This window comes from Camelus dromedarius, chromosome 7, assembly GCF_036321535.1.
Source record: "Camelus dromedarius isolate mCamDro1 chromosome 7, mCamDro1.pat, whole genome shotgun sequence".
Classification (NCBI taxonomy): domain Eukaryota; kingdom Metazoa; phylum Chordata; class Mammalia; order Artiodactyla; family Camelidae; genus Camelus; species Camelus dromedarius.
The window spans coordinates 20,905,315-20,931,425 of NC_087442.1; the positions used below are offsets into that span (position 1 = coordinate 20,905,315).

Here is a 26,111-nt window from a genome sequence, read left to right on the forward strand (position 1 = left end):
GAAGCTCTTCAACTTCTTAAGCCTCTTGTCTTCCACTTCCAAATAGGCAGATACTTTGAGGGGGAAAAGTGGAGCCAAATATTAAATTAGGTTGAACTTTCTACTCTTCACGTTTCCTGTCTCTGGAATCTATGGCCTCATGTTCTGGATGTCTTGGTAGTTTTGATGTCTTCAAACAAGTTTTTCTTGATATTTAATTCATTTTTTCTACTAGTTTTTGGCTGGAAAATTGGTATAATGCCAGCTAGTGTTGTAAAACCAAAGTTGAAATGCCTGATGCACGCTACAGGCACTGTAACTTCAGGTTATTTAGGCAGCATGCCGGGCATAAAACCAACTCCTGTAAAAAGCTTCACTATACTCTCCAAAAAAAGAAAAAGTGTAATTTAAATTTTTACAAAAAAGATCTTAGAGTAAGATCTGCATATTTGTTTTTTAAATGTATATCTTGGAGATACTTCCATATTAGGAATACAAATCCATCTTTATTTTTAAGGCTGTTCCAAAAGACATGTTAAAAAAATATTCAGACATGATTAAAGGTGCTTGAAAAAGAAATCTTTGCATCCTTAACCACAAGTTAACAGTTCCCAGGTGGAAAATGTTTTTTTGTTTTGTTTTGACTTTTGGTTCTGCCTTTCTTTTTTTTTTTTTTTTAAACAGACTTCATTTTTTTAGAGCAGTTTCAGGTTTACAGCAGAATTGAGCAGAAAATACAGAGTTCCTACATAGCCCTCCCCACCCACACATTAAACTCCCCTACCCTCAACATCCCTCATCAGTGTGGTATATTTGGTATAATCGATGAACCAACATGGACACGTTATTATCAACCAAAATCCATAGTTTACATTAGGGTTCACTCTTGATGTTGTACATTCTGTGGGCTTGACAAACACGTAAAGATATGTGGCCACCACTATAGTATCATAAAGAATAATTTCGTTGCCGTAAAAATCCCTCGTGCTCCATCTATTCATCCTCTCTCCTTCTTTCTCCTCAAACCCCTGGAAACCATGATCTTTTTATTGTATCTGTAGCTGTGCCTTTTCCAGAATGTCATTTAGTTGGAATTGTACAGTTTGTAGCCTTTTCAGACTGGCTGCTTTCATTTAGTAATATGTCTTTTAAATTTCTTCCATGTCTTTTATGGCTTGATAGCTCTTTTTTTTTTTTCCCTACTGCACATATATTTTTAAATTTACATGTATGTACTGTTCATTGTTTCTAAGAATGTTTAGAGCTTTAGCTTTTTAAACTTAAATTGTTATCAAAGGAATAAAGCCAACCACAAAATAAAAATTAATTCAAAAAGATGCATATACCTTGCTATTAACAGCAACATTATTTATAATTGCCAAGATATGGAAGCATCCTAAGTGCACATCAATAGTTGAATAGATAATGAAGATGCAGCATACATATATGTAATGGAATACAACTCACTCATAAGAAAGAAGGGTGCTTTGCCATTTGTGGCCCTTCATTCACTTTTTTTTTTTCACTTCAGAAACTGGAATTTTATAACTGTCAGAGACATTTCCATTACATCAAAAACAACAAAACATCTAGAAACAGCTTAACCAAGGAGGTTACCTATACTCTGAAAGCTGAAATGACACAAAGAAATGGAAAGATTTCTTGTGCTCTTGGATTGGAAGAATCAACACTATCAAAATGGCCATACTACCCAAAGCAATCCACAGATCCAATGCAACCCCTGTCAAAATACTCACAACATTCCTCACAGAACTAGAACAAACAATTCCAAAATTTATAAGGAACCACAAAAGATCCCGAACAGCCAAAGCAATCTTTTGTAGGTCTTTTTTTTTTCTTTCTCTTTTTGTTCTCTTTTCTTATGGTTTGATGACTGGAGAAGGTCCTTTTACATTTGTTGTAAAGCTGGTTTGGTGGTGCTGAAATCTTTCAGCTTTTGTTTATCTGTGAAGCTTTTGATTTCCCCAAGTCTGAATGAGAGCCTTGTTGGATAGAGTATTCTTAGTTTTAAGTTTCCCCCTTTCATCACTTTAAATATATCGTGCCACTCCTTTCTGGCCTGTAGAGTTTCTGCTGAAAAATCAGCCCATAACCTTATGGGAGTTCCCTTATATGTTATTTGTTGCTTTTCTCTTGCTAATTTTAATATTTTCTCCTTATCCTTAATTGTTGTCAATTTGATGACTATGTGCCTTGGTGTGTTCCGCTTTGGATTGATCCTTTGTGGTACTTTCTGCGCTTCCTGGACTTGGGTAACTGTTTCCTTTCCTAAGCTGGGGAGGTTTTCAGTGATTCTCGCTCCAAAAATTTTCTCAGGTCCTTTCTCTCTCTCTTCTCTTTCTGGGACCCCTATGATGCGAATATTAGAGTGTTTCATGTTGTCCCAGAGTTCTCTTAAACTATTCTCATTCCCTTTTTTCCTTTTTTCTGCTTTCTGTTCGGAAGTAGTGATTTCCACTGATCTGTCTTCTAGCTCACTGATGTGTTCTTCTGCCTCATTTAGTCTATTCTTGGTTCCCTCTAGTGTGTTATTAATTTCAGTGATTTTATTCTTAAACTCTGGGTATTCTTTATATTTTCCAACTGTTTGCTAAAGACTTTGCTCTGTACATCTATACTCCTCTTGAGTTCTCTGAACATCGTCACCATCATTACTTTAAACTCTTTCTCAGATAAATTGCTTATCTCCTTATCGCTTATTTCTTCTTCTCGGATTTTATCTTGTGCTTTGGCCTGGGAGATATTCCTTTGCATCTGTCTTTCTATGTGTTTGTGGATTCCTTCCACAGGCTTTGGGATTGTTGTTTTCTTATTTCTAGTATCTGCCCCTGGTGGATGAGGCTAGACTAGAGGCTTACAGTTCCTGGCAGGAGGAGCTGGTGCCTGCCCACTCCTGAATGAGGCTTGGTCCTGGACGTCTGGTATGTAGGGCTGTAGGGCCGTGTCTAGAGGCCTTTGTGGCTTAGGAAGTCTGATGATGGGTGTGGCTGTGTTCCCACCCTGTATGTTCTGAGACTTCCCTACAGGCTGTTGGGTGGGGCTAGGTCTTGATGCTAATGATCCAATCAAGATGTCAGCCTCCAGGAAAGCTCATATAGATGAACACTCCCAGAATGTCCTCTGCCAGCTTTTATGTCCCCTGGGTGAGCCACAGCTGTCCCCCATATCCTGAGAAACCCTCAAAATCCAGCAGGCAGACCTGGCCCAGGTTCCTATGAAATCACCGCCTCTGCCCTTGGACCTGGCACACATGAGATTCCGTGTAGACTTCCCAAGCGAATGGAGTCTTTGTTTCCCCCAGTCCCATGGGGTTCCCCGCATCAAGTCCCACTGGCCTTCAAAACCAGATGTCCTGGGGTCTCCTTCTCTTCCCAGTGCTGGAACCCAGGCTGGGGAGGCTGACGTGGGGCTTAGAGCTCTCACTCCTGTGGGAGGGCCTCTGCAACTTAACTATTCTTCAGCTTGTGGGTCGCCCACGGTGGGGGATGGGTATGGGGCCCAATTATAGCACGAGCACACCCCTCCTACTGTCCTGCTGTGGTTCCCTCTTTATGTTTCCAGTTGCAGAAGATCTGTGTTTTTGCTATGTTCCAGTCTTTTTTTTTTTTTTTTTGGATGGTTGTTTGGCATTCACTTGTGGATTTCTTGTAGTTGTGAGGAGACGCAAGCTCATGGTCCTGCCACTCTGCCACCTTGACTGGACCTTAATCTTCTGCCCTTCATTTTTCAGATCTCTACTTAGAAGGAGATAGAAATGTTTAAGACAGAAATACAGATAATAAGAATGATATGATTGGCATGTTTTAGTAGTTTCTGCCCTTCAGATTAAAGCACAGCATGGCACTGGACAGTCAATGGACTTTTTCACTAAGATTTTTTTTTAAATTTATTGATTTATCATCATTTTACAATGTTGTGTCAAATTCCAGTGTAGAGTACAATTTTTCAGTCATACATGAACATATATATATTCATTGTCACATTTTTTTTCTCTGTGACCAAGGTTCTGACCTGGTGGGTTGACAAGTTAGATTTCACTTGGGAGAAACACTTCATACTAGTTTAATTTAATAGGCAATATCGGGGGTTGTTGTTTGTTTTGTTGTTATATTTTGTTTTTTTAACCAATACAGAAAAATCACACAAAACAAATTTATAACTTGGTGAATTAAAATATGTCTTTTGAGTGTCTTTTTCTGCAGGTTCTCTCTCTCCCTGTATATATTACTTTTGAAGAATGTAGGCCGTTTGATATGTTGAGTTTCCCTACAGTCTGGATTTTGTTGATTACATAGTTACGATGCAGTTCTATTTCCCTCTGTATTTCCTGCAAATTGCTAGTTGGATCCAGAGGTTTAATGAGACACATTGATTCTCTTGTCATTGTGGTATTCTGATCTTTCAGCAGGATGCATGCAGTATCTAACTGTCTATCCTCATGATCTACTACTGTGAAACAAATTATCCTCAAATTTAGTGACTTAAAACAAAAAATGTTTCATTGTATCTCATAACTTTTTAGGTCATGAATTTGAGCAAATGCAAGCAAGGCTCTGTGAGTGATTCTGCTCCATGAGACATCCATTTGGTGGATGGGCTGGTCTTGGGATTCTAAGATGGCTTCATTTACATACCTGACACTCTGATAGGAATAGCTGGATGACTGGACTTAGCTGGGCTCCAGTTGCTTTCCAAGTAGTCTTAGATGTCTTTACATTGTCTCTCCAGCAGAGTCTCCATGGTGTCTCTCTAGCAGAGTAGTCCGAGTTGTTAATGAAAAGTGTTATAAAGACTTTGTGGACATATATTAAAACCACCACAGTAACCAATAAATATTTTGGGAAAATAGTTTGATATATTTTATCATTTATCCATGGATCTTGCTGGTAGCAGTTATTTCTGTGGTGTTCTAATGGTGATTTTATATTTCCCTCATTCCTACATTTATTAAGTAGCATTCTTCTGTAAAAAAGATGTCATATCCTACAAATAACTTCTTCCCAGTTATTTATTCAATTGTTATTCACATCAGTATGGACTCATAGATATTTATTTTATTTTTTGATTATAATCCAGTGCTATTATAATTTGTTACTACAGTTTTCTATCTTTGGCCATTGGGAGCTTTTTCAGGTGGCTCCTATGTCCTTTGGACTTTAGGCTAGTTTTTAAAATGTTTTTTTCTGGCCTGCTGTCCTTGTAGTGATGCTATTCTGATTATTCTCTTTTTTTTCTGTCTCTCTCTGTACACACACACACACACACACACACACACACGGCATTTGACCTCAATGGCTTATTTTTTACGAAATTAGTTTTTTTGAATTTTTAGAAGGAGGCGTAGTTAGGGATAGTATTTCCAACTTCATAGAGCTTCCTTTCCTCCTGTTTTGAGATAATATTTACAAATATGTGGTTTGATTTCTAAGATTTGCTAGCTTTGTTACCTTCTCCTTCTCTTTGTCTCTGTTGTACTTATCCTGTATAATTTTGATTCTTTTCACAACAATTTCTCTTAAATCTGGGACTCTGCTCAGTTTTAAGAATTTATGGAGGCTAGACTATTCCATCTCCTTAGACCTTACGTAGGCCTCTTTTACTCATTTGCTTTTGGATTGGGCAAAACCTTTTCTGTTTTCAACTATAGTCCTCAGATTGGCCCCCTGTACGTTCTGGTGCATCCCTGTTGGCTCTTTTGGTGTTCTCTGTTCTTAGATACATTAGATACCCTGTTGTTTCCCTCTGCCACTTTCATGGAAGTTGGAAGTCCTCGGATCTTAATAGATGTCACTGGTTTGTCCCCATTCACTTATATTTTGGGGTTCTTGGAGATTACTAGGTAATACCTAGTTTTGTTGTTAACTTCCATAGTACTTTCATTTTGCTGTTTAATTGCTCTGTTTTTATGAGGCATTTATGGTGATACTAAGGCTTTGTATTTGCTATTATTTTTAAAAATATCCTTTGAGCAAAATATATTTTGATGATATATTAAATCATAGATGTGCTTGGTTACTAGATAGATAAATGAATGGCTAAAACTATGGCTGGAAGTTTTTTTGTGATTTTAAGCTGGGGTAAAAGTACAAAAAGTTAATAAAATACATTTTATCCGCAAGGAAGTTAATGTTTCATGCTTATTTTTCACCAATTTGATTGAAAGTAGAGTTATGTCAATAAGTCTATCATTGTGAGTTTTAGGTTCTCTTTTCAGTTTACGTTGGGAAGTTGTACAGGCCATTTATTTTGCCTGTTTCTCTTCCTTGATTTGCTATTTATCTTTGGACAGATCTTGAAGAGTCATTGGTATTACTCGTGACGTGCTCTATTTTCTTAAGAAATTGAGTAGGTAAATCTATGTTGTATGTCTTCACATTTGGCTCAGTTCCTGAATTGGGATTGAAAAAAATTTTTCAGTCCATATTGCCAGCCCGTTTTAGCCTGCTCCCATGAAGAGGCAGTTTGATGTAGAATTGGATTAGAATGTATCAGTTGTTAATTTGTTGCCTGCTGTGTACTGCACAAGTTTGTTCCCAAAGTTATCTTTCAAGATAGGACTCCCTTTTTTATAGATTAACTGTTAGAGACCAAATTTTATGTTTTTGTTCTATTTATTATTTCCATAGATGCTCCTGTGAAAGTGATTTTAATAGCATCTATAGCACTTTGTCAGATATAAAAACATTAGAAAATAATTGAAGTATGTGAGATAGTTTTTCTGCTGTGTTAATCAGGAACTAAAGATTGAAATATAGGCCTATTGAGACCAATATGAAATATATCTCATATTTAGACATATATTAAAATAGCTTCCAGACTCAATTCTCAGAGTGAACAAAGTTTACTTATTTTAAGTGAAAAAGAGAAGAAACATCCAACCTATAGATTGGATTGGAAGCTGTACAGTGTACATTTTAGTTTTAGTAGAAACTTTTGGGTCATTTTTCTTTACCCCCCATACAATTAATAATTCTAATCAGCAAGATTAGATCTATTTATTCAATTGATAGCTTTGATGCCTTCCTAGAACCAGAAGATTTTAGGTAATACTTTTGTTGAACATGGCCTATAAATGTATACTATTGGAAGTTTTGGCTGAATTAGTGGATAATTTAGCCTGTCAGGTTTTTCTTTCATTCTACTTTGATCTAAATAAATTTATATATGTATCAAGGTTATATGGCATTCAAATTGTTTAGAAAAGTAGTTTTAAAGACATTTTTGTCTGATCTGCTTTCAGGTTCATGCGTGGGAGATTTCAGACCAACTGTTACAGATCCGACAGGATGTGGAATCATGCTATTTTGCTGCACAGACCATGAAGATGAAGATTCAGACCTCATTTTATGAGCTCCCCACAGACTCTCATGCCTCTTTACGGGACTCATTACTAACCCATATCCAGAACTTGAAAGACTTGTCACCTGTCATTGTAACGCAGGTAAATCCTGTGCCTCTCATTAGGGAAATTTTTAAGTCCACTTGGATTTATCAAGTTAATTTTGATTGACATTGCTAGGCCATGTGAAGTAATGTTAACAACTTTATTAGACATTCATTGCTATATTCTTATATGTAGATAGAAGATAAAAATTTAAATCTTTTGTACTAATCTTAGAATTCATTTGATTTCAAACTAACTTAAATACCAGAAGTGGGGGAGGTGGGAGGTGAGTGTAGGTGTTTACAGGCAGGGATGTGCTAGCCTCAGCACCCACCCCCCGCCCCTGCACCCGCTGTTAAAACTATAGATGATAAAGTACTGTTCTGGGTCACAGGTCTGCATAGTTGCCTTTTTAAAAAGTCCTTTCTAGACTGATTGACTAGTAGAAGTCTTGTGAATGAAATGATGAACTAGAGCATCTGGCCTTCCCCCTTTAGACAGGAAAATACATTAGAAAGGAAAACTGAAGCTTCAGTGAATACATACTCACGTGTGTTCTTTGCCTGGCATAGAAGTGCCCGTGAAGAAGAAGGAGGCTTTTGCATAAGGCTTCAAGATGGGAAGTGAAAAGAGGAGGGAAATGGCAATCCATTACTTGAGGAGTGAGTCAAAGGGCTGACTTTGTCAGTAGCTTTGGCTTTTTTTTTGGCAAAGTATAATTTATCTGTCCATGAAGTTCTATGGTATTGCCAAATAAAAGTAAGTATTAATATATTCTGAGGAAAGTCTATAGTCTGTTCTTTCTGACTTCTTTTTGTTGATTTTTTGGTTTGGTTTGGTTTGGTTTTTCATTTTTTAAGGTTAGCATTTAAATCCCAGTAATTTGCAGTTAGTCCAGAAGAATTTATACATGGTATATAGTTGTGAGGGTGAGAGAGGAGGGTAGTATCAGTCTTAGTTGTCATACTGTTTGGAAGAAATTTAGTTTCTTTGCTTTCCAGTTAGTATTGATGGTAACCCTGTTTCTGTTCATCTGTCTATTCATTTATTTAATCTCTCTTTTTATTCAGCTGGCTTTAGCAATAGCAGACCTTGCCCTACAGATGCCTTCCTGGAAGGGGTGTGTACAGACATTGGTGGAAAAGTAAGTAATTTGTATTGACTCTATGCTAGCATTTGGAATTACCATTAACCTACACAGAGAAATTTGTTAGTAATAGCTAGGCATTTGGACTATTTCCCCAAACTCTTAACATAAGTTTATTTATCATTAACCTTTGTTAGATTAAAAGAAAATCATTTAAAATTTAAATACAGAAATATATCATGTGGGACATAAAAGACTCTCATAATTTATACACACACACACACTTCTTGAATTAACTGCAACAGTCTTTCATTGTCTGTGGATCTCTCTCACTAACTGACATATCAGCAGTTTTATAAAAATATTGTCAGAATGTTTAAAATTATATGAAATTGAAAGTTATGAGTATATGTACTCATACTAGTTGGGGTTTATTTCATGTCTGTAAAAGGAACAGTATTATTTTTAGATATATGGAGCTTGCCGCTTTGACCATGAGGAGCATTTCCTCATGGTGTTGGCAAGGCAAGATAAGCTTGGTATTTGCTTGCATTTTGGCATTTGGTTAGGAAATTATTTTTGAACAAAGTGAATGTCCTTTTTACCAACTATAGTGTATCATTAAAGCCTTTATATGGATTATTTTTTGTTTTAAGAAACTTTTTATTAAGAATAATAACACATACTCCTTGAAAAAATTCTAGCAGTATGGAAGCTTTCAAAGTAAAAAGTAAATACCTTCCCATCTTCCTATTCCATAAGCTATTTCATAAGCTACACTATTGATGATTGGCTGTGTCGCCCTCTAGACTTTCCTTTAAGCATTTTAAAATAAGTAAATGCATATATATTAATATGCATATACCTATGTATTTTTTCAGTCACATGTAATAACATCTTTCATATACTTAAAAAAATTTTTTTCTTCCAGTTTTGTTATGTAGAATTATTACAGTTTGCATATATACATTATATTACATGTAAATACATATAAGTATACTGTACATTTTTTTAGTTTATATGTATGTACTAATTATTGTTTCTAAGAACAGATTAGATCTTTAGCTTTTTACATACACTTTTTTCACTTAATACATTGTAGACATGTTTTCATGTTATAACATAGAGATACATTCATTATAATGGCTACGTATGTTCTACTGTGTAATGCTTGTAACTTCTAAATTTTGTCTAATTATGGATGACCTTTATATTTTCCCAGTATTTTTACTGTTTTTATAAAAAAAGTACTGCAGTGCACATCTTTGTATACTTTGCATGTATATGTGGGATTTTTTGAGAGAGAAATTTCTGGGAATGGAATTGCTGGGTCAAAGATTATTATACAGGTTGAAATATTGACTTCTAGATGCCTTTCCAAAGAATTATATCTATTTTTTATCCCCTTTAACAGTAGTGATAATTCTGCTTTTGTTGTCTTAAGTTATTCTGATGGCTGTTGTTATGTAATTCTGTATTGTTGAACTCTAAATAACTTATATCTCTCTTTTCTTTTCTAGATATAGCAATGATGTAACTTCTCTGCCTTTTCTGCTGGAGATCCTTACAGTGTTACCTGAAGAAGTACATAGTCGTTCCTTACGAATTGGAGCTAACCGGCGTACAGAAATAATAGAAGATTTGGCCTTTTATTCTAGTACAGTGGTATCTCTATTGGTGAGTATGTTTGAAGTACAAAATTGCTGCCTAGAGGCAAAAAGCCTTGATGGCTATTTTGTAACTCAGTTGCATCTTTGTGAAATAGCTTTCTTAGCAAAATGTGGTGATGATAATACTGTGGCATTTATATAACACTTTACAGTTAAAAATACTTTCAAAAACTATACTTTTTGAGCTTCTAAGTAATACTGCAAGGGTGATGTTATCTCCATTTTATGATGAGAAGAAGACTTTAGAAGTATACAACTGCTAATTCAGAATTTGAACTCAGGCCTTCTGATTACGTATTCCTTGCTCTTCTACTTCATGCTACAAACTGTAGGCTCTTGGTCAAGGACTGTGCTAAGGGAAGTGTGTATAAATTTACTTTTCTTAAGGAAAAGATCCTCTCTTAAGGATAAATTGAGATTTTGATAGGGTGGTGGTACAGATGTTCACTTGACCTTAGAGTGGTATCACAATTATAGATTAGCTAATAGTACACCATCTTTTAAAAAAGAGTTAAATGTGATGACATCCTTTTTGATTAGGTGGAAATTTTAATGCTCTAGACCAGGGTGGATTAATTTACGACCTATGGGCTTGTCACCCAGTTTTGTAACTCAAGTTTTATTGGTACACAGCCATGCCCATTCAGTTACATGTTGTCTGTGTCCATAATTTTGGGCTAAAATGGCAGAATTGAGTAGGTTTCACAGATACACATGGTCTACAAAGCCTAAAATATGTGCTGATTGCTGAACTACTAGATGGTATTAAACTGATTACCTAGCCCATAGCTCATTTTTAGGTCATTATAGTCCAGGTCAATTTTCTCAACAATGTAGTTGTAGTAGATCATTTTTTATGAATTTGTTTCAGTAGTTCAGCATAACTGAACTTTTTATTTGAAAAAACAAAATTTTGTTTAAAATTGTGTTCAGCTTGGTCTTAAAAGAACAATTTTCCAGTGAATTTTTAAGTTAAATGTATTTTTCAGTTAAACATTTATCTTAAAGAAATAGTGTAATAGAAAACTAGAAAATACAGATAAACAAATTACATTCAAACCATCTGAGATGACACTATTAATCCTTTAGTACATAACCTTTGTGAACATATGTGCAGATTTTTAAAATCCAAATGAGAATGTACTCTACCTACCCTTCTGCAGCCTGCGTTTCTAGTCATCCAGCTTCATCTTTCCACTTCAGTAAATTTTTATATTATCTAATATAAGTAAAAATTATCTAGACCATATTCCTGAGTTGGTTCTAAAATATCTTTTACAGCGTTTTCCCAAATCAGTATCTAGTCTAGAATCGTGCTTTTTATCAAGTTATTGTGACTTAATCACAGTCCCTGTTCCCCTTCCTTTTTCAAAATGTCACTGATTTGTTGAAGAGACCAGTTGTTTTATAAGACATCTTTCTTTTTGGATTTTCTGTTACCTTGTCTTTGTTTCATTTCATTTGTTTTTCTTTTATCCGTAATTCATCTAACTGAAAATTATATCTAAAGCAGCCCTGCTCAGCAGAGATTCCTCAAGAGAATTAAGCTTTAAATGCCCTAAAGCATCCATTGTATGTCATGAATTTTCTCCTATGTATCAATAATGGTCCTAACTGTATACTATCCATGGGATAATTGAGAAAATAGTCACTCAAATCATTTTCTGCAGGACTTATCATGGATTACTTTTAAAAGGTTAAACATTTTTGGCTAAATACATTTTAGATACTTTATGCTGCGTTTTATTGGAAAATAAATACTTTTTGGTTTTCCTTCCATTAATGATGCTAGGATTGACTGGATTAGGATAATGAAAGTCTGATTCTTCCATATGTAAAATATGTTTTCACCCTTGTAATATAATGCAATTTGTATAATGGTAGTTTATTTTACCGTTGTGTGATTCTATGAATCTTTTTCCTGATGGTTTTAGATTCTAGTTAGTAATCCTTGCCTTAAAATTTTCATTGTAGTTTGCAAAATAATGTTTTGCTAATTCTGTCTTTCCTTCTACATGTATATTAGTTAGCATTCTTCTGAGTTCCTACTAGAAAGGCAGGATAAGTCTTAATTTTTAAATTTCCTGTTTTCATTATAAGAATTTGCTTTAAAGATGCCTTAAATGTTACTTTTTTTTTCTGGCTTTCTTTTTATGGAGTGTTATGGGCCCACTGGATTTTCATTGATTCAGGGTCTCCACTTAAATTATTCTTCTGATGCTTAAAATGTCATAACTCTGGCCACTGAGCACCTCTTTACTTCCTAACACAAAAAGATGACTAGTATTCATCTTATTTCCTTATCCCAGATCTAGAATCCTTGGTTCCTTTTAGTATCCATCAGAGTCCAGTCAGGAGAGAGAAACCACTTAGTAATTTGTTGGGGCTGTTTAATATAAAGAATGTTAAACTATAACAGGCATTTATAGAATGGGGAATTGTCTAGTAAGAGGTAAAGAAAGCTGTAAAGAATATAGAAATAAAACAGATACAAGGAGCAGGTGTTAACTTCAAGGCTGAGATCGTTTCCAAGGAAGGAAGAGAAACCCCCTTCTGAGGGCTGAGATCCAGACCCTGTTGGTGATAGCATAGCCATGATAAAGAAGTCATTGTGGTGCTGCATGCTGCTGAAAATCTGTCCTCTCAGCCTTGCTAGAAATCTGCTTTCCAGGAAGCCCAAGAAAGTAGTTAGGGAAGATGTCTCCCACAGGTACTCTGCCACAACATCGCCTGCTTGTGGGAATACCAGGGGAAGCTACTGGACACTGTACACTGCAGGCACTGGAGAAGCTGAGTGCACTGAATCTGGTGCTAGAGAAGAAGTTGTACATTCTTTAGGGGCCAGAAGCACTTTGCTATAAAACAATGATAGTGGGTGGGGAATGCTAGAGAAACTGCTGGCCAGTGCACTACAAGAGCTGGACACCAGAGAAGCTAGGAGTCTGGGGCTGGAGAAGCTGCACATTCTGCAGAAGGCTACTACTAAGTGAGCACATTGAAATCAGGAAGCAAAACTGTTTTCCTTGTGCACTTTCTCTCTAGTGTCCTTCTGACAAAAAGTTAATGCCAGTTAGCACAGGAAAAAATGTTTTAAGGTCCCAGATCCATTTTTACAGAGTAGTCTTAAAAGGGTGAATTTGGAGCTGAGAGGCAATAAGTGTATAATTGGCCACAGTCTTCCCATTTGACTAACTCAGCTTCCATATGTAGTCTTTTACACAGATTTAAACTCCAGCACAATGGCATAACAAACAAATAGGAAATATGCAAAGGTACTATACAGCTCTTATTTATATAGTTATAAGGCTGTAATTGGTATCTAGGCTTTCTTCACAATTCGTTTCATCTTTTCCCTGCTGCTATTAGGCTGAATATTTGTGTCTCCAAAATTCATATATTGAAATCCTAACCCTCAAGGTGATGGTATTGGAGGTGGGACCTTTGGGGTGATTAGGTCATGAGAATGGAGCTCTCATGAATGGGATTAGTGCCCATATAAAAGAAACCCCAGGTAATTCCCTTCACCCTTATGCCATGTGAAGACAGCAAAAAGACAGTTGTTTGTGAACCAAGAAGCAGGTCCTCACCAGATACTGGATCTGTGGGTACTTTGATTTTGGACTTCAGTCTCCAGAACTGGATGCCCTGTGGTGGGTATTCACAAGGGACAGAAATATGTTCACAGTCTGTGCCCATTTATATACCATTCATATACCGCTTCCTCAGACATCCTTGTCACCAATCTTCCAATCATGATTCTTCCCAATCCCTTGTCATCCATCCAAATGATCGATAAATGTCCCTGAATAATTGGAGATCCATATTTCTGGTCATTCCAAACATGGTGGACAACCGTAAATACTGCTCGGAGTTATGCCCACTAGGAGGGCTTTTCTTCAGCACTGGCCTTCACTACTGAGTGGGCCTTTAATGCTGCAGCTGTCCACCTTCAGGTGGTACCAGCATATTGTGCAGACCCATCTGTAATCCAGACTTGAGTTTTTCCTTCATCAGTTATCTGGTTTTGAGGAACACCCCAGGAGGCCACAGGTGTGGGTTGTAGGCAGTGAATCAGTGCAAGAAGAGGGGGTGTTAAAGGAATCTGAACCACATGCTCTTGTAACTTTGTTATACATTCCAGATCTTCCTGTACTCAGTCTTCTTATATATCTTTTCCATTTGATGACAAGTTGCTGCTCTGCATGCCCAACCTATGGCTAGGTAGTTGAGACTGTACTCAGTTCATGATGGGGAGCTCAGGCCACATGATGACCTGATGTCTCAAGGATAGATGTTCAGTCTCTACCAAGGCCCAGTAGCAAGCTGGAAGCTGCTTCTTAAAATGAAAATAGTTACCTGCAGAAGAGGGCATAGATTTCCTCCAAAATCCTAGATAACTGCACTATGATATTCCTATTCCCAGAGGCTTATTAAATCCAGAATCTCTAGGAAGTGTACTTGTATCAGTGAGTTTGGCTCAATCTAGTGTTATATTCCACCCTTCCTTGGTCTAACACCTTTAGAATACACTCCCACATGTTTCCCAGGTTTCTTCAGATACATATTAGCAAAGTTTTATGATTCTCTTAATGTATAATTATTTCCTCCTGTATGTACCTGCCCCCTAGAACATACTGAGATTTGACCCTGGGTGTGAGTGGTACAGGAGATGGGTGTGGTAGGTGTTAAAGAGAATAGGCATCCTCTTTCAAGGCATCTGTCTCAGATGAGGTGATTTCAGGGCTTTCAAACTGTGGAAGGCTAATCTCAGATACTGGAAGGCAGGCTACTTCCACTGGTAAGGGAGACTCAAAGTGACTTGGGGTTTTAGGATTATCAGTTTCATTAGGGTCCAACTGGATGTCTCTATTCCAAGTTTCAGTAGTCCATTCTTACCAGTTTCCTAACTTTTACATGAGAAACTTGGTGAGACTGTAAATTCAAATTGTTCGTAATTTAGCAAGCCACATAATTACATTTGTATATGAGTTTCAGCAATATTAGCCCTACAGCTACAAAAATGTAAGAGCTTCATTTAGAGCTGTTGTGGAAGTGGAAGCTCTCTAGTTCTCATACTGTGACTTGAACTGAGTTAATGAACCTGAGCTTGCCATTTTCTTTTTGTAAGCACTCAAATGAACTCAGAAGAATCCAGCTACCACTATATTCTTTGTAATCATTACTGCCACAGTGGTCAAGTGCCACAGCCACTTGGGCTTGACTTAGTACTTCATAATAATTGACAATAGGTGATAGCTTGATTTATCGTCATGAAATCTGAAAAATACATCCTTGTGGTGCTTAATAAGGTCTGTAATTCTATCATGTTGCTTGTCATGTTATAAATAGAACCTAGAGGATGAAGTTAGTTCACAGTTGCTAAGAAAAATAGGTATTTGTCTGTAATAGCAGACACCAAAGGCCTCTTAGAACCTTTTCCATTTTTTTCATTCAGTTCCCCCACATTCTCTTTAATGGTTCTATTCTCTTATTTTCTTGTCAGTATTATTCTTCTGTGGTCTGTTCAAATGGACTCACTCCTAAACATTGTATTGAACTTAACATTTTTTAAAATATTGGTATTCTTGCTCTTGAACTGAGCCTGGCCTCTAATGTTTTTCTCCATTTATTCACCATTTTGTTAATTCAGGATCATTTTATTATTTACCTCTGCTGTATTTTTTTTTTTTTTAACTGGTGAGCTCTTCTGGTATTTATCTTTTAGCTTTTGAGGTCTTAAGAGACAGAGTTTTTAATAATACAATTCTCAAAGAGAAACTGAAGGCAACTCTTGGTTCTGAAGCTTTATGATGTTTGATTTAATTAACAGATTTTCTTCTCTTCAGAGCAACTAGTTTTAGATGTAGGGTTTTTCCAAAATTCCATCCTAAAGTATTAGTCAGTAGTTAGAATGTATAATCAAGTCCTTCTGTTTGTAACCATCATGCCTTCCTGAAATTTCATTTAGGAAGGCCAAGCAATTGTGTAATCAGTTTATATCGAGAGCTTCAAAGATTGATATGTGTGTGTTTGTGGGTGTGGGTATGTGATTGCCATGAATTTACTTGAATCATTTCTTTTTTTCTTCCTTCATTTTAATTCAATTCAATGCAATTCAGACTAATTAATAAGTATATATTTTTATTACCTGATACTGCAGACATAGGGGGACCGTGGCTATTTGGAGGTCCACTTGTCAGCATTTAGATCACTGTGGGATTACATTCCACACACCCCACTCCTGTGCCTTCTAAACCCCATGGCAGTTAAGATGTTTCTAACCTATTGCCCGCAAAAACATTCTTTATCCATAGTGTTGCATTACACTTTACTTTGGGAAAAGTATACATCACAAAAACAGTTTGCAAAGAGAAACAATGGTGAGTTTTAGTCTGACTTTTTGTTTTCTTTCTTTTGTAGTAAATTACCATATTTACAGTAGTATCACTTTATGTGGGGTGGTATATTTGCTAGGGTTCCAGTGCTGAAGCTGAAATACCAGCTTTTCATGTGGAAATATGCAATAGTATCACTAGCTTATTTCTGTTCCATAAAATCAAATGTATAGATGAGTATTATTTATTTTGTTTATTATTTTTTATTGAGTTATAGTTGATTTACAGTATTATTTTCAGGTGTATAACAGTGATTCAAATTTTTTATAGATTATACTCCATTTAAAGTTACTATAAAATATTGGCTATCTTCCCTGGCTATGCAATATATCCTTGTTGCTTATTTATTTTATACATAGTTTTACGTCTTAATTTCCTACCCTTGTTTTGCCCGTCCCCTCCCTTCCTCCCCACTGGTAACCACTAGTTTGTTCTCTGTATCTATGAGTCTGTTTTGTTATATTCATTCGTTTCATTTTTTAGATTCCTCATGTAAGTGATAACATATAGTATTTTTCTTTCTCTGTCTGACTTATTTCACTAAGCATAATACCTTCTCCAGGTCCATCCATGGTTGTTGCAAATGACAAAATTTCATTTTTTTAATGTCTGAGATGATGAGTATTGAAGACAATTCTATTGATAAGTTACATTAATGTGGAAGTGGGATCTAAGAAACATAGTTTCTAAAACATATCTATCTTTGAACAAGTCTGTAAGTTCTCTGTACCTCAGCTTCCTAGTTGAGAAAGTAGAAATAATAATAATAGTTACCTATAGAGTTTTCATGGGGATTAAATGAATTAAGAGTGTTCAAACGGTGTCTGGCACTTAAAAAGCACTTTTAACAGTTAGGTGTTATTATTATCCTTCTCATTATTACATCTGTAAAGTGATGATAATAATGGTTTAAATATAAAGATTGACATTGTTTGTTGTAACTTTTTCTTTGCAGATGACTTGTGTAGAAAAAGCAGGAACAGATGAGAAAATGCTTATGAAGGTCTTCCGCTGTTTGGGAAGTTGGTTTAACTTAGGAGTTTTAGACAGTAACTTCATGGCTAACAATAAGTTACTTGCGCTCCTTTTTGAGGTTTTGGTAAGTAATGACTTTGGTTATGAAGTGGCTTTTATTTCTGCCACATAGTCACTTACAATAACTGCCCTTCTGGGATATGAGTGTTTTCAGATCTTTGCAGAGTGAATGGAAGGTGTATGGTAAGAAAGCAGCACTGTCCCCTTCTTGTTGCCAAGTACCAAATTAAGGTATTAGTTTTAATACTCAGAGTAGAATGTAGTTAGGTTTAAGAGGAAAGCAGCCTTTATTATATAGATCCATGATTTACATGCTAAAATTCAAGTAACAAAAAGCCATTGGTCTCTGTTTCCTTATTTTAAAAATATTAAGTTGTATATTTCTAATAATGGTTATTGGGTCTTTGAGACAATTTTAGATCAGAATATTATCTTTGTAGTTGAGATAATTTGCTTAAACATGGTATGTATAGGAATGTATACATTGGAGTTCAGGTTTTTAGATTAATAGAATAAGAAGTAATGTCTTTTTATATACTTGTGCATTTCTTTCTTAAACTTTAAAAGTAATAGTGCCTAGTACTACATTCCTGTGTCTTGTTAGATAGGGGCGTATGAGTACGTGGAATAAGACAAGTTTTTAGAATTAGAAAGCACTATCTCAAGCAGGAATATTAAATAGGTCTTTGGAAGTGGGAGTGACTTCGTCTCTTTCTCCCTGGTGGTTTTCCTTCCATGAGGACGTATTAGTATGGAAACTCTGTGTATACTGGTTTTACGCTGGTGCACTATTATTTATAAGATGGTAGCATGACACTAGGTTGATATGACTGTGAATGAAAGAAAGAAATGGAAAGCACATCCTTCAAGGAGACATTTTTGGCATTGTACTGTTAGTGTATTTCTGCTATCATTTTTGCCTCAGAAGATAAAACTGAGGAAAGTTAGGATGCTAATAGTTGTTTTGCTAGTCATTGTCTTTGTCTCCATGTCTACTGATGCTGTACCTCGATAATGGTAATTTTGATTCTCATTTTACCAAGTTGTGTGAAGAATAGTCAGTATTAAAAAATTTAAGTCTCACTTTTGTTGAAAGTTTATAAATATTAAATATGAATGGAGCACAGTCTAGGATACACTTCAAACTTAAAACAGTGGTGACTTCTGGGAACTGAGATTGGGGCAAGGAACAAGCTAATGTACCAGGATTATATTATCTTCTCTACTGATCCAGTGTCAGGACCAGTCCTCTGCCACTTAAGAGTGTTTCTGGAATCAGGGTCAAATATATTACTGTTCATACATTCATACAGTGGTTTGAAATCATGCTATATTTTAGTTTGCTTTATGCCTTGACCATGACCTTATTATATAGCTTTTTTCCCTATAGTTTTTTTTAAGTATTTTTTTAAAAAAATACTTGATATATAGAAAAGAATAAATTTGAACATTTATTTAACTTTTAAAACAGTGATAAAATGAATATTTTTGAATTTACCGCCAATCAATCTAAGAATGATCTAATGAATAATTTGTGTCTTTGTGTTTTCCCAGCCCTGCTTTTATAGCTGTTTCCACCCTGAAGATTCTAAATGTCCTTGTTTTTTATTATTCACAAAAGATCAGTATACCTGCACTAAATTTATCCAACCTCTCAACCGTACTCTCCTAAATAGAAACCCTGGAGGCCTCCCTCCTTGAACCTTCTAATTTATTATCACTTGCTCTTTTGATCTGCTCCCCAGCTGTCATCCTGGGGCTGCTTTTTACTGTGCTTCTGGATTAGATTAACTCTTTTTTGGAACCTTCTCAAATACCTTCCTCAGAAGGACATGTGGGAAATAAATACTGAGTTTTTGCATGCATTCTGGAGAAATTTTTTTATTTCATTCTTGAGTGATGGTTTAGCTAAGTATAAAGCTCTAGATTCAATATTTTCCTTCAAATTTCCAAGGCCTTGCTTTCTTGTATACTGACATGCATCATTGCTAATGAGAAGATGGATGAACTGATTTTTGCTCCTTTCAAAGTTACTTTCTCCTCTCCTCCCCAGAAGCTTTAAGAACCTCTGTTTAACCTTGGTATTCTGAAATATCATGATGATGTGTTAGGTATGGGTCCTTTATACTTGTTGGAGCCTTTCATTTTAGATAGTAGAATATCAGAAAAAGATAGAGAAGATTTTCACAGACTGAATAGGGCAGGGAGCACATGGTATTCTATTTGGTGGGACTAGTATGGAAGAAAGCATAGATTTTAGAAGTCGTGTGACCATGATTGAGGTACAAAAGGCTGACGTGCTTGATGTATAGGGAAATTGTCAGAAATAGGACTAGGAAGATGATGGATATTGTCTCATTGAAGGCCATGACTATCAGGTTGTTATGCATTTAAAGTACATATTCAGAAACAGACTATAATTGCATTCCTCTTACTTGGATTATAGCTTAATGATCATACGTCTTCCCTATTCCTGCTATCTCTCAGCAACAGGATAAGACCTCATCCAACTTACATGAAGCTGCTTCAGACTGTGTGTGCTCAGCTCTCTATGCCATTGAGAATGTGGAAACCAACTTGCCATTAGCCATGCAACTTTTTCAAGGAGTTCTTACATTGGAGACTGCCTATCATATGGCTGTGGCACGTGAAGACTTAGACAAGTGAGTAATTATTAAAGGCAGTAGCCCTGGATTCACATATAGTCTGGTGTTAAGTCACCTTTTATTACTCATCTCTCCTTTGTGATTCTTCGTGACTCTGTAAATATATACACTGCATCCTCAAGATGCTTTGCTATTCTCATCTGACCTAGAGTGGCACATTGGATGCAGAGGGAGAGGTGATGATGGAGAATAGTAATTTTTCACAATACAAAAGGTAAGGCTCTTGGGGGAGGGTATAGCTTAGTGGTAGAGTACATGCTTAGCATGCACAAAGTCCTGGGTTCAATCCCCAGTATCTGCACTAAAAAAAAAAAAATAATAATTTTAAAATACATAAATAAACCTAATTACCTCCCCCCCAAAGAAAAAAGTTAGTCTCTTAAAAATTACAGATGAACTTTGAAGTATCAGGTGTGATTTGAAGGGAATTTTATTCAAATGTTTTAGTAATTGAGAATTGAACTGACAGAGGAGTCATTTACTTATATGTTTAAAAGTATATGATTTAAGGAAAGGTTGCTGTTACAGAGATTGTGATACAGTATAGCAGATAATCACTGTGTCTCTTAGGCTGAGGATACTTTTATTTATTTGATTAACTGTGTCTGTGAGTATGTACACATAACATCCAAATTTCTGACTTGGTACTCTCGTTTCTCTTTCATCTACAGAGTTCTGAATTACTGCCGTATTTTCACTGAACTATGTGAAACTTTTCTTGAAAAAATTGTTTGTACTCCAGGCCAAGGCCTTGGGGACCTACGAACTCTGGAACTGCTTCTTATCTGTGCAGGACATCCTCAATATGAGGTAGTATTTTATACTGTGCTAAAGTCATTATTTTCCAGCTGAATATTGCACATTATCTATATTCCATTGTCTCCTGTCCATCTTTTTATTTGTGGGAAATTATAGTTTTATTTTTATTTAAGGTAATGTGGGAATTTCCTCTGTATTGAATTTTTAAAAAAATTATATTTAGACTTCTGCTTAGAATTCTTTTCTATTTTCTTACCTGGTTAACTGGGCTGACTGGTATAGGAACCTCAAGGCACCTGTTATAGAAAGAAAGCCAATTACTTTTCTACTGAGGCCCCTCTCTAGCTTCATTTATTCTTTAGAGCTTATAGCTTAAAAAAAATATATATATATACATATATATCTTAACTATACCTGCACAAGTCTTCAACATCCAAAATTTTTCTCCAAATTATAGATGGGAATGAGAATGAGATTGAAAGGATTTAAAGAGTCTTCTTCATTCCAGAATCTCTAAGGCACAATGCCTCTTTTAAGTTTGCTAGATTATTTTTTAAATATCCCCATTTATTCAAGAAATTTTACCTCCCCTTAATAGTATAAGAAGTGAGAAAGAATTTTCAAGCTGGGTTAGCTTTATTTAAATAGCTCTATTTTGGATTCTTGATGGGAAAAGGATGATAGGGCCCCTCTCAGGAAGGGGTACAGTAGCCCTGTGATTCTCAGTCCTTTTTCTATGATCACATAAAATATAATGTTTGTTTGACATAATCTCATGGAGATCTAGATTTTGTTGAAACTCAAAACATTTTTGGTAGGAAATATAATACCACCTAATAATTATCACTCCTTTAGTGCCGTATATAAGATAGGCTGTGGTATGTTCAGGTATTTGCAGATGGCTTGTCTGGTAAAAAGTGTTCTAAACTCAGAAATAAAATTGAATAATTTCAGAATTTGGAAAGAAATACTTTTAAAGGGACTTCCATTTCTGTATCTGTTTCTCTCAATTTAAAATCCAGTATACTGTTGGAGAAGTTACCTCAGGGCTAAACAGGGAATGTAAAGCCTGTCATCCTAAATAGAGTTTTGGACTTAAGACAGGAATATAATTTGGGAGGATAATAATAAATCTGGAGAAAAGGTGATTTCTTAACTAGTTCCGCTCATATTTAAAAGTATATCTTTCCTATATGGCCTTAGTAATAATAAAACTGTCTTCTTACTCCATTCCTTTTCTGATTCAAATAAACCATCTTTTCTCTTTTAATTTAATAGGTAGTAGAAATTTCCTTTAACTTTTGGTACCGACTAGGGGAGCATTTGTACAAAACTAACGATGAAGTTATTCATGGCATCTTCAAAGCTTATATTCAAAGGCTTCTTCATGCCTTGGCTCGACACTGCCAGCTGGAACCAGATCATGTAAGTTTTCTTCTCTACTTAATCTCAAATCTTAATTTCCTTCTCTTTTCAGTGCTAATTTGAAAAGGAACTGAAAAGACAATAAAGCTTAATGGAATCTGCAGATTTTCTGTCGCTGTATAGCTTACACTGAAGAAGTCAATACCAGTATAATGAAGAACACCAGACCTGTGTACATAGAAATCAGTCCTGCTGAGCCAGTAATTATTCTGGGAATTCACCTTAAATAATTATGCAGAAGAAAAAAATAGCTATTTTATGTACAAAGCATTAGCTATAAAAGTAAAAAACGGTGAACCCGTGTGCAACAGTATTAGAAGAATTACATAAATTATGATGCAACAACTTGATGCACCTATAATTTAGCAGTTAGAAATAATGACTTGAAATAGCAATAGTTGGTATGCTAAATAAAAAAATGTTAAATTTTATACTCTGTATTTTTAATAGTATAGAATATATGGATGGATTAAAACTAACACAAAAGTGAAATATTTGCGTGAGGATGTGGAGAATAACATGACTCCTCCCACACCACGTGCATATTTTTCTTTACATTATTTATACTCATTTTATGATTTAACGGAAAATGTAGAAATACTCTATTTGCTTATAAGAAAATATACTAGAAATATTATGAAGTAGTCCATTAGAAAACTCTTCAACCTTGTTCTTTGCTTAGTCTCTTCAAATTTTATAGCATTTATTTAATCCTTTTGGTTGGTTGCTTGAACATCCCTGTCCTTCATCTTAGCACCTGGAGTGTTTGTTTGTTTGTCTGTTTTCGATTGCTTACCCAACATGAATACTGTCTATTTTCTTCATTTTAATGTTAATGTTATATGAATCATAGCATTTTGTAGTTCCACAGAACCTTAGTGATGATTTGGTTCTGTGGGTTTCAATACTTTTTTTTTTTAACCGAGGAATCCTATCTTCAACTACATCTTACTTGGAAGCCTGATATGTAAACAAAAGCAGGTCTGCTCTGGTTTAAATGGCTCTGCTTGCTTGATCCCTTTCTTCCCTTTGCTAGTTCCGTGGCACCATTTCTCTTGCAGTTAATTCCTTATGCTTGTAGGTCCTTAGTGCTTTATAATTCATTATCTTATCTGAGACAGCCATTTTTTCCTCCTCATTCCTTGACTTTAATGTTTCCATCTTAAAGCAAGGAGATTGAATGAGATCAGTGATTCTCAGTAATACCAAGGGCTTTTCCCAAATACTCATGGCCCAAGATTCTTATACATGCCTTTAACCGTCTCACAATTGATAAGCCTTAGTTTACTCGCAGGAGTATGTTGAAATAAGAAAAATTTAGGAAACATGAAATGTAAATGATCTCTGTATTTTTTTAATGAAAAATTTCAAATATACAGCAAAGGCGAAATAACTCTATAGTGAATATCTGTATATCTACTGCCTAAATTGTACCATTAATATTTCATTATACCTGTCTTACTATATATATCTGTCCAACTATATAAAATTCTTTTTAAAGTTTAAAATTCTGTTTTGTGTCTAGTTGTTGTGATAATGATTGATTTTGGTAAATCTCAAACCATAAAGCTTCAGAGGATTATTCAGTAATAAAAAGCTAGATCTTATCTAGATAAACTCTTAAATTACCACCTCTTGTAGGTCACTTCCCATCCCACCACTCCAGATTTTTCCAACAGGGCAAGGTGTAGCTTGAAAAGGCAAAAAAAGAAGTGTTTCTTATAGTAAAGATAGAGAGGATGGGGTTGTATTGACATATCTAAAAGTTTGGGATACCTTCTGTAGTAAAATGTCCTTGCGATTTAGGCAATTTATCTTTTGTTCATTGGGACTGGACTTCTTAATGGCTTTTTTATTCTTGATTTAAGTCAGTGAAACCCTTAGTGAGTTTAAAACAAATGTTATCTGATTTGAAATTTTAGGAGGGGGTTCCTGAGGAAACTGATGATTTTGGGGAGTTTCGTATGAGGGTATCAGACCTGGTGAAAGACTTGATTTTCTTGATTGGATCTATGGAGTGTTTTGCTCAGGTAAGCCCATTTGGAGCTTCTTACCAGTTTCACTGATCACTTTAATTGTGTTCACTTCTGTTTCTTCTGTAAAAGTTCCATCTTTTTCTTCAATTTTGATGCTAAATGGGACGATAGATACGCAGTTGCCTAGCACACTGCCTGGCATATAGTAGCTATGTTTATTTAGTATCTTAGAAGCCAATTGCAGTCTGTGAATGGTTCAATCATAGTTTACCCTATTACTTTTCCTAGTGAGAGCTGTTGCATTTGTTCAGGTGGAATGGAAGATCATAGATAAACGTTAAAGCCCCCAGAATACTTGGAGGGAATTTGGAACTAGCCAGGAAAATAGGCAAATTTTTTTGCTTTAATAATTATGTATTAACTCCTGGCAACTCTTAGTTATTTGGCATTTCCTTTGTCCACACTTATGGTTATATTCCTGTGCAGTTTCATCCCAGAGGTGACTATACTAGAGTAGAAGAATCATAGTCCTGTGGTTTTCCTGACAATCAGTGAGTAACATTTTACGTCATAAGGTTGCAGTCATCACCATTCCACGTCACTTAACATTAGCATAATTTCAGGTGGTTTTCATGTTGCTGGATCATGCTTGGAGCCCTGAAATATTAGTTTTGATGCTTTGTCAGCTGTACTGAACTAACCTAATTTTGGGGGGAGTACCCAGTCATTTTGTGTATTTGGGGGCATCATCTGATCTAGAAAGTGTTAATAAAATTATAACTTTTTTTTTTTATATTAAGTAAAGTATGTTAGTTGACCTGACTACAAAGGGTTGGAGATTCTGAGAAAGCAAATTCAGTGAGAGCTCCAGATCACAGGCAGATGACTTGTGCTCAGATTTCAGTTCTCTCACTGGCTCTGTGGCCTTGAACAAGCTACTTCTTGTTCTTCTCCAGACCTCAGTTTACAAATTTACATCAATTATCAGTGTTGTCTAAGAGGTGTTCTGTGGAACACTAGTCTCATGAGATGTTCTTTGCCAAAAAAATAAAATAAATAATAATTATGTCAATTAAAATTGCAAAATGACTTAAATAGTGTATTAAAGGCTCTGTGAAGTCCTTTACAGCAAGAGAATTACTTAATTTTATCTTACTCAGCATTGTCTGTTATTTGACTGCAGAAGTCTTATTTAGACTAATACCCAGTCACATTCCACTGATGGATGTGCCCTGGGAAATTTCAGGACTTCTCTGAGTATTCTGCTTAGTCTTCTTTTTTTTCTTTTCCTTTGCTTGGATATGGTATTGTGATGGGCGCTTCAAAACAGCTTCTTCAGCCATTTTTTAAGGAATTTAATCTGTACTGCTGGTGTTGATGTGGACAAGTAGTGGAAATAATAGAAATGTAAAGCCAGTGCATATGTAAAGGTTTTACATTGTATCTCAATTTTTAGTGTTTATTTATCAGTTATTATCAGGACCAGGAAGACACTCGTGTAGTATGTTTTGTTTTTTTCCATAATACTCATTTTGTGGGGTAGATGATAATCTTGATATACTCTTGGGGACCAAATGAGTTTATTTCAAATATTAAACTAGTGTTACTTAGATTTAGTGAAATTTGAAAAATGAGAATATTCTCCCCTGGCTCTGAGGGGTAACTAATTAAATTTACAAACAAGGGGCTGGATTTATTTTAACTAACAGGATTT

General features: G+C 35.5%; 1 protein-coding gene across 2 annotated transcripts in view; it reads left to right on the plus strand.

The window, feature by feature from the left end:
- TNPO3 (transportin 3) overlaps positions 1–26,111 on the plus strand; it is an 82,606-nt gene that overhangs the window by 22,991 nt on the left and 33,504 nt on the right. For both annotated transcript variants that reach the window (XM_010975644.3, XM_031455337.2), the window contains 8 exons: positions 7,241–7,441; positions 8,455–8,528; positions 9,992–10,148; positions 17,492–17,635; positions 20,059–20,234; positions 20,909–21,047; positions 22,275–22,421; positions 24,344–24,451. In XM_010975644.3, coding sequence (XP_010973946.1) covers positions 7,241–7,441; positions 8,455–8,528; positions 9,992–10,148; positions 17,492–17,635; positions 20,059–20,234; positions 20,909–21,047; positions 22,275–22,421; positions 24,344–24,451 — 1,146 coding nt within the window. The remainder of the gene's footprint in view (positions 1–7,240; positions 7,442–8,454; positions 8,529–9,991; positions 10,149–17,491; positions 17,636–20,058; positions 20,235–20,908; positions 21,048–22,274; positions 22,422–24,343; positions 24,452–26,111) is intronic.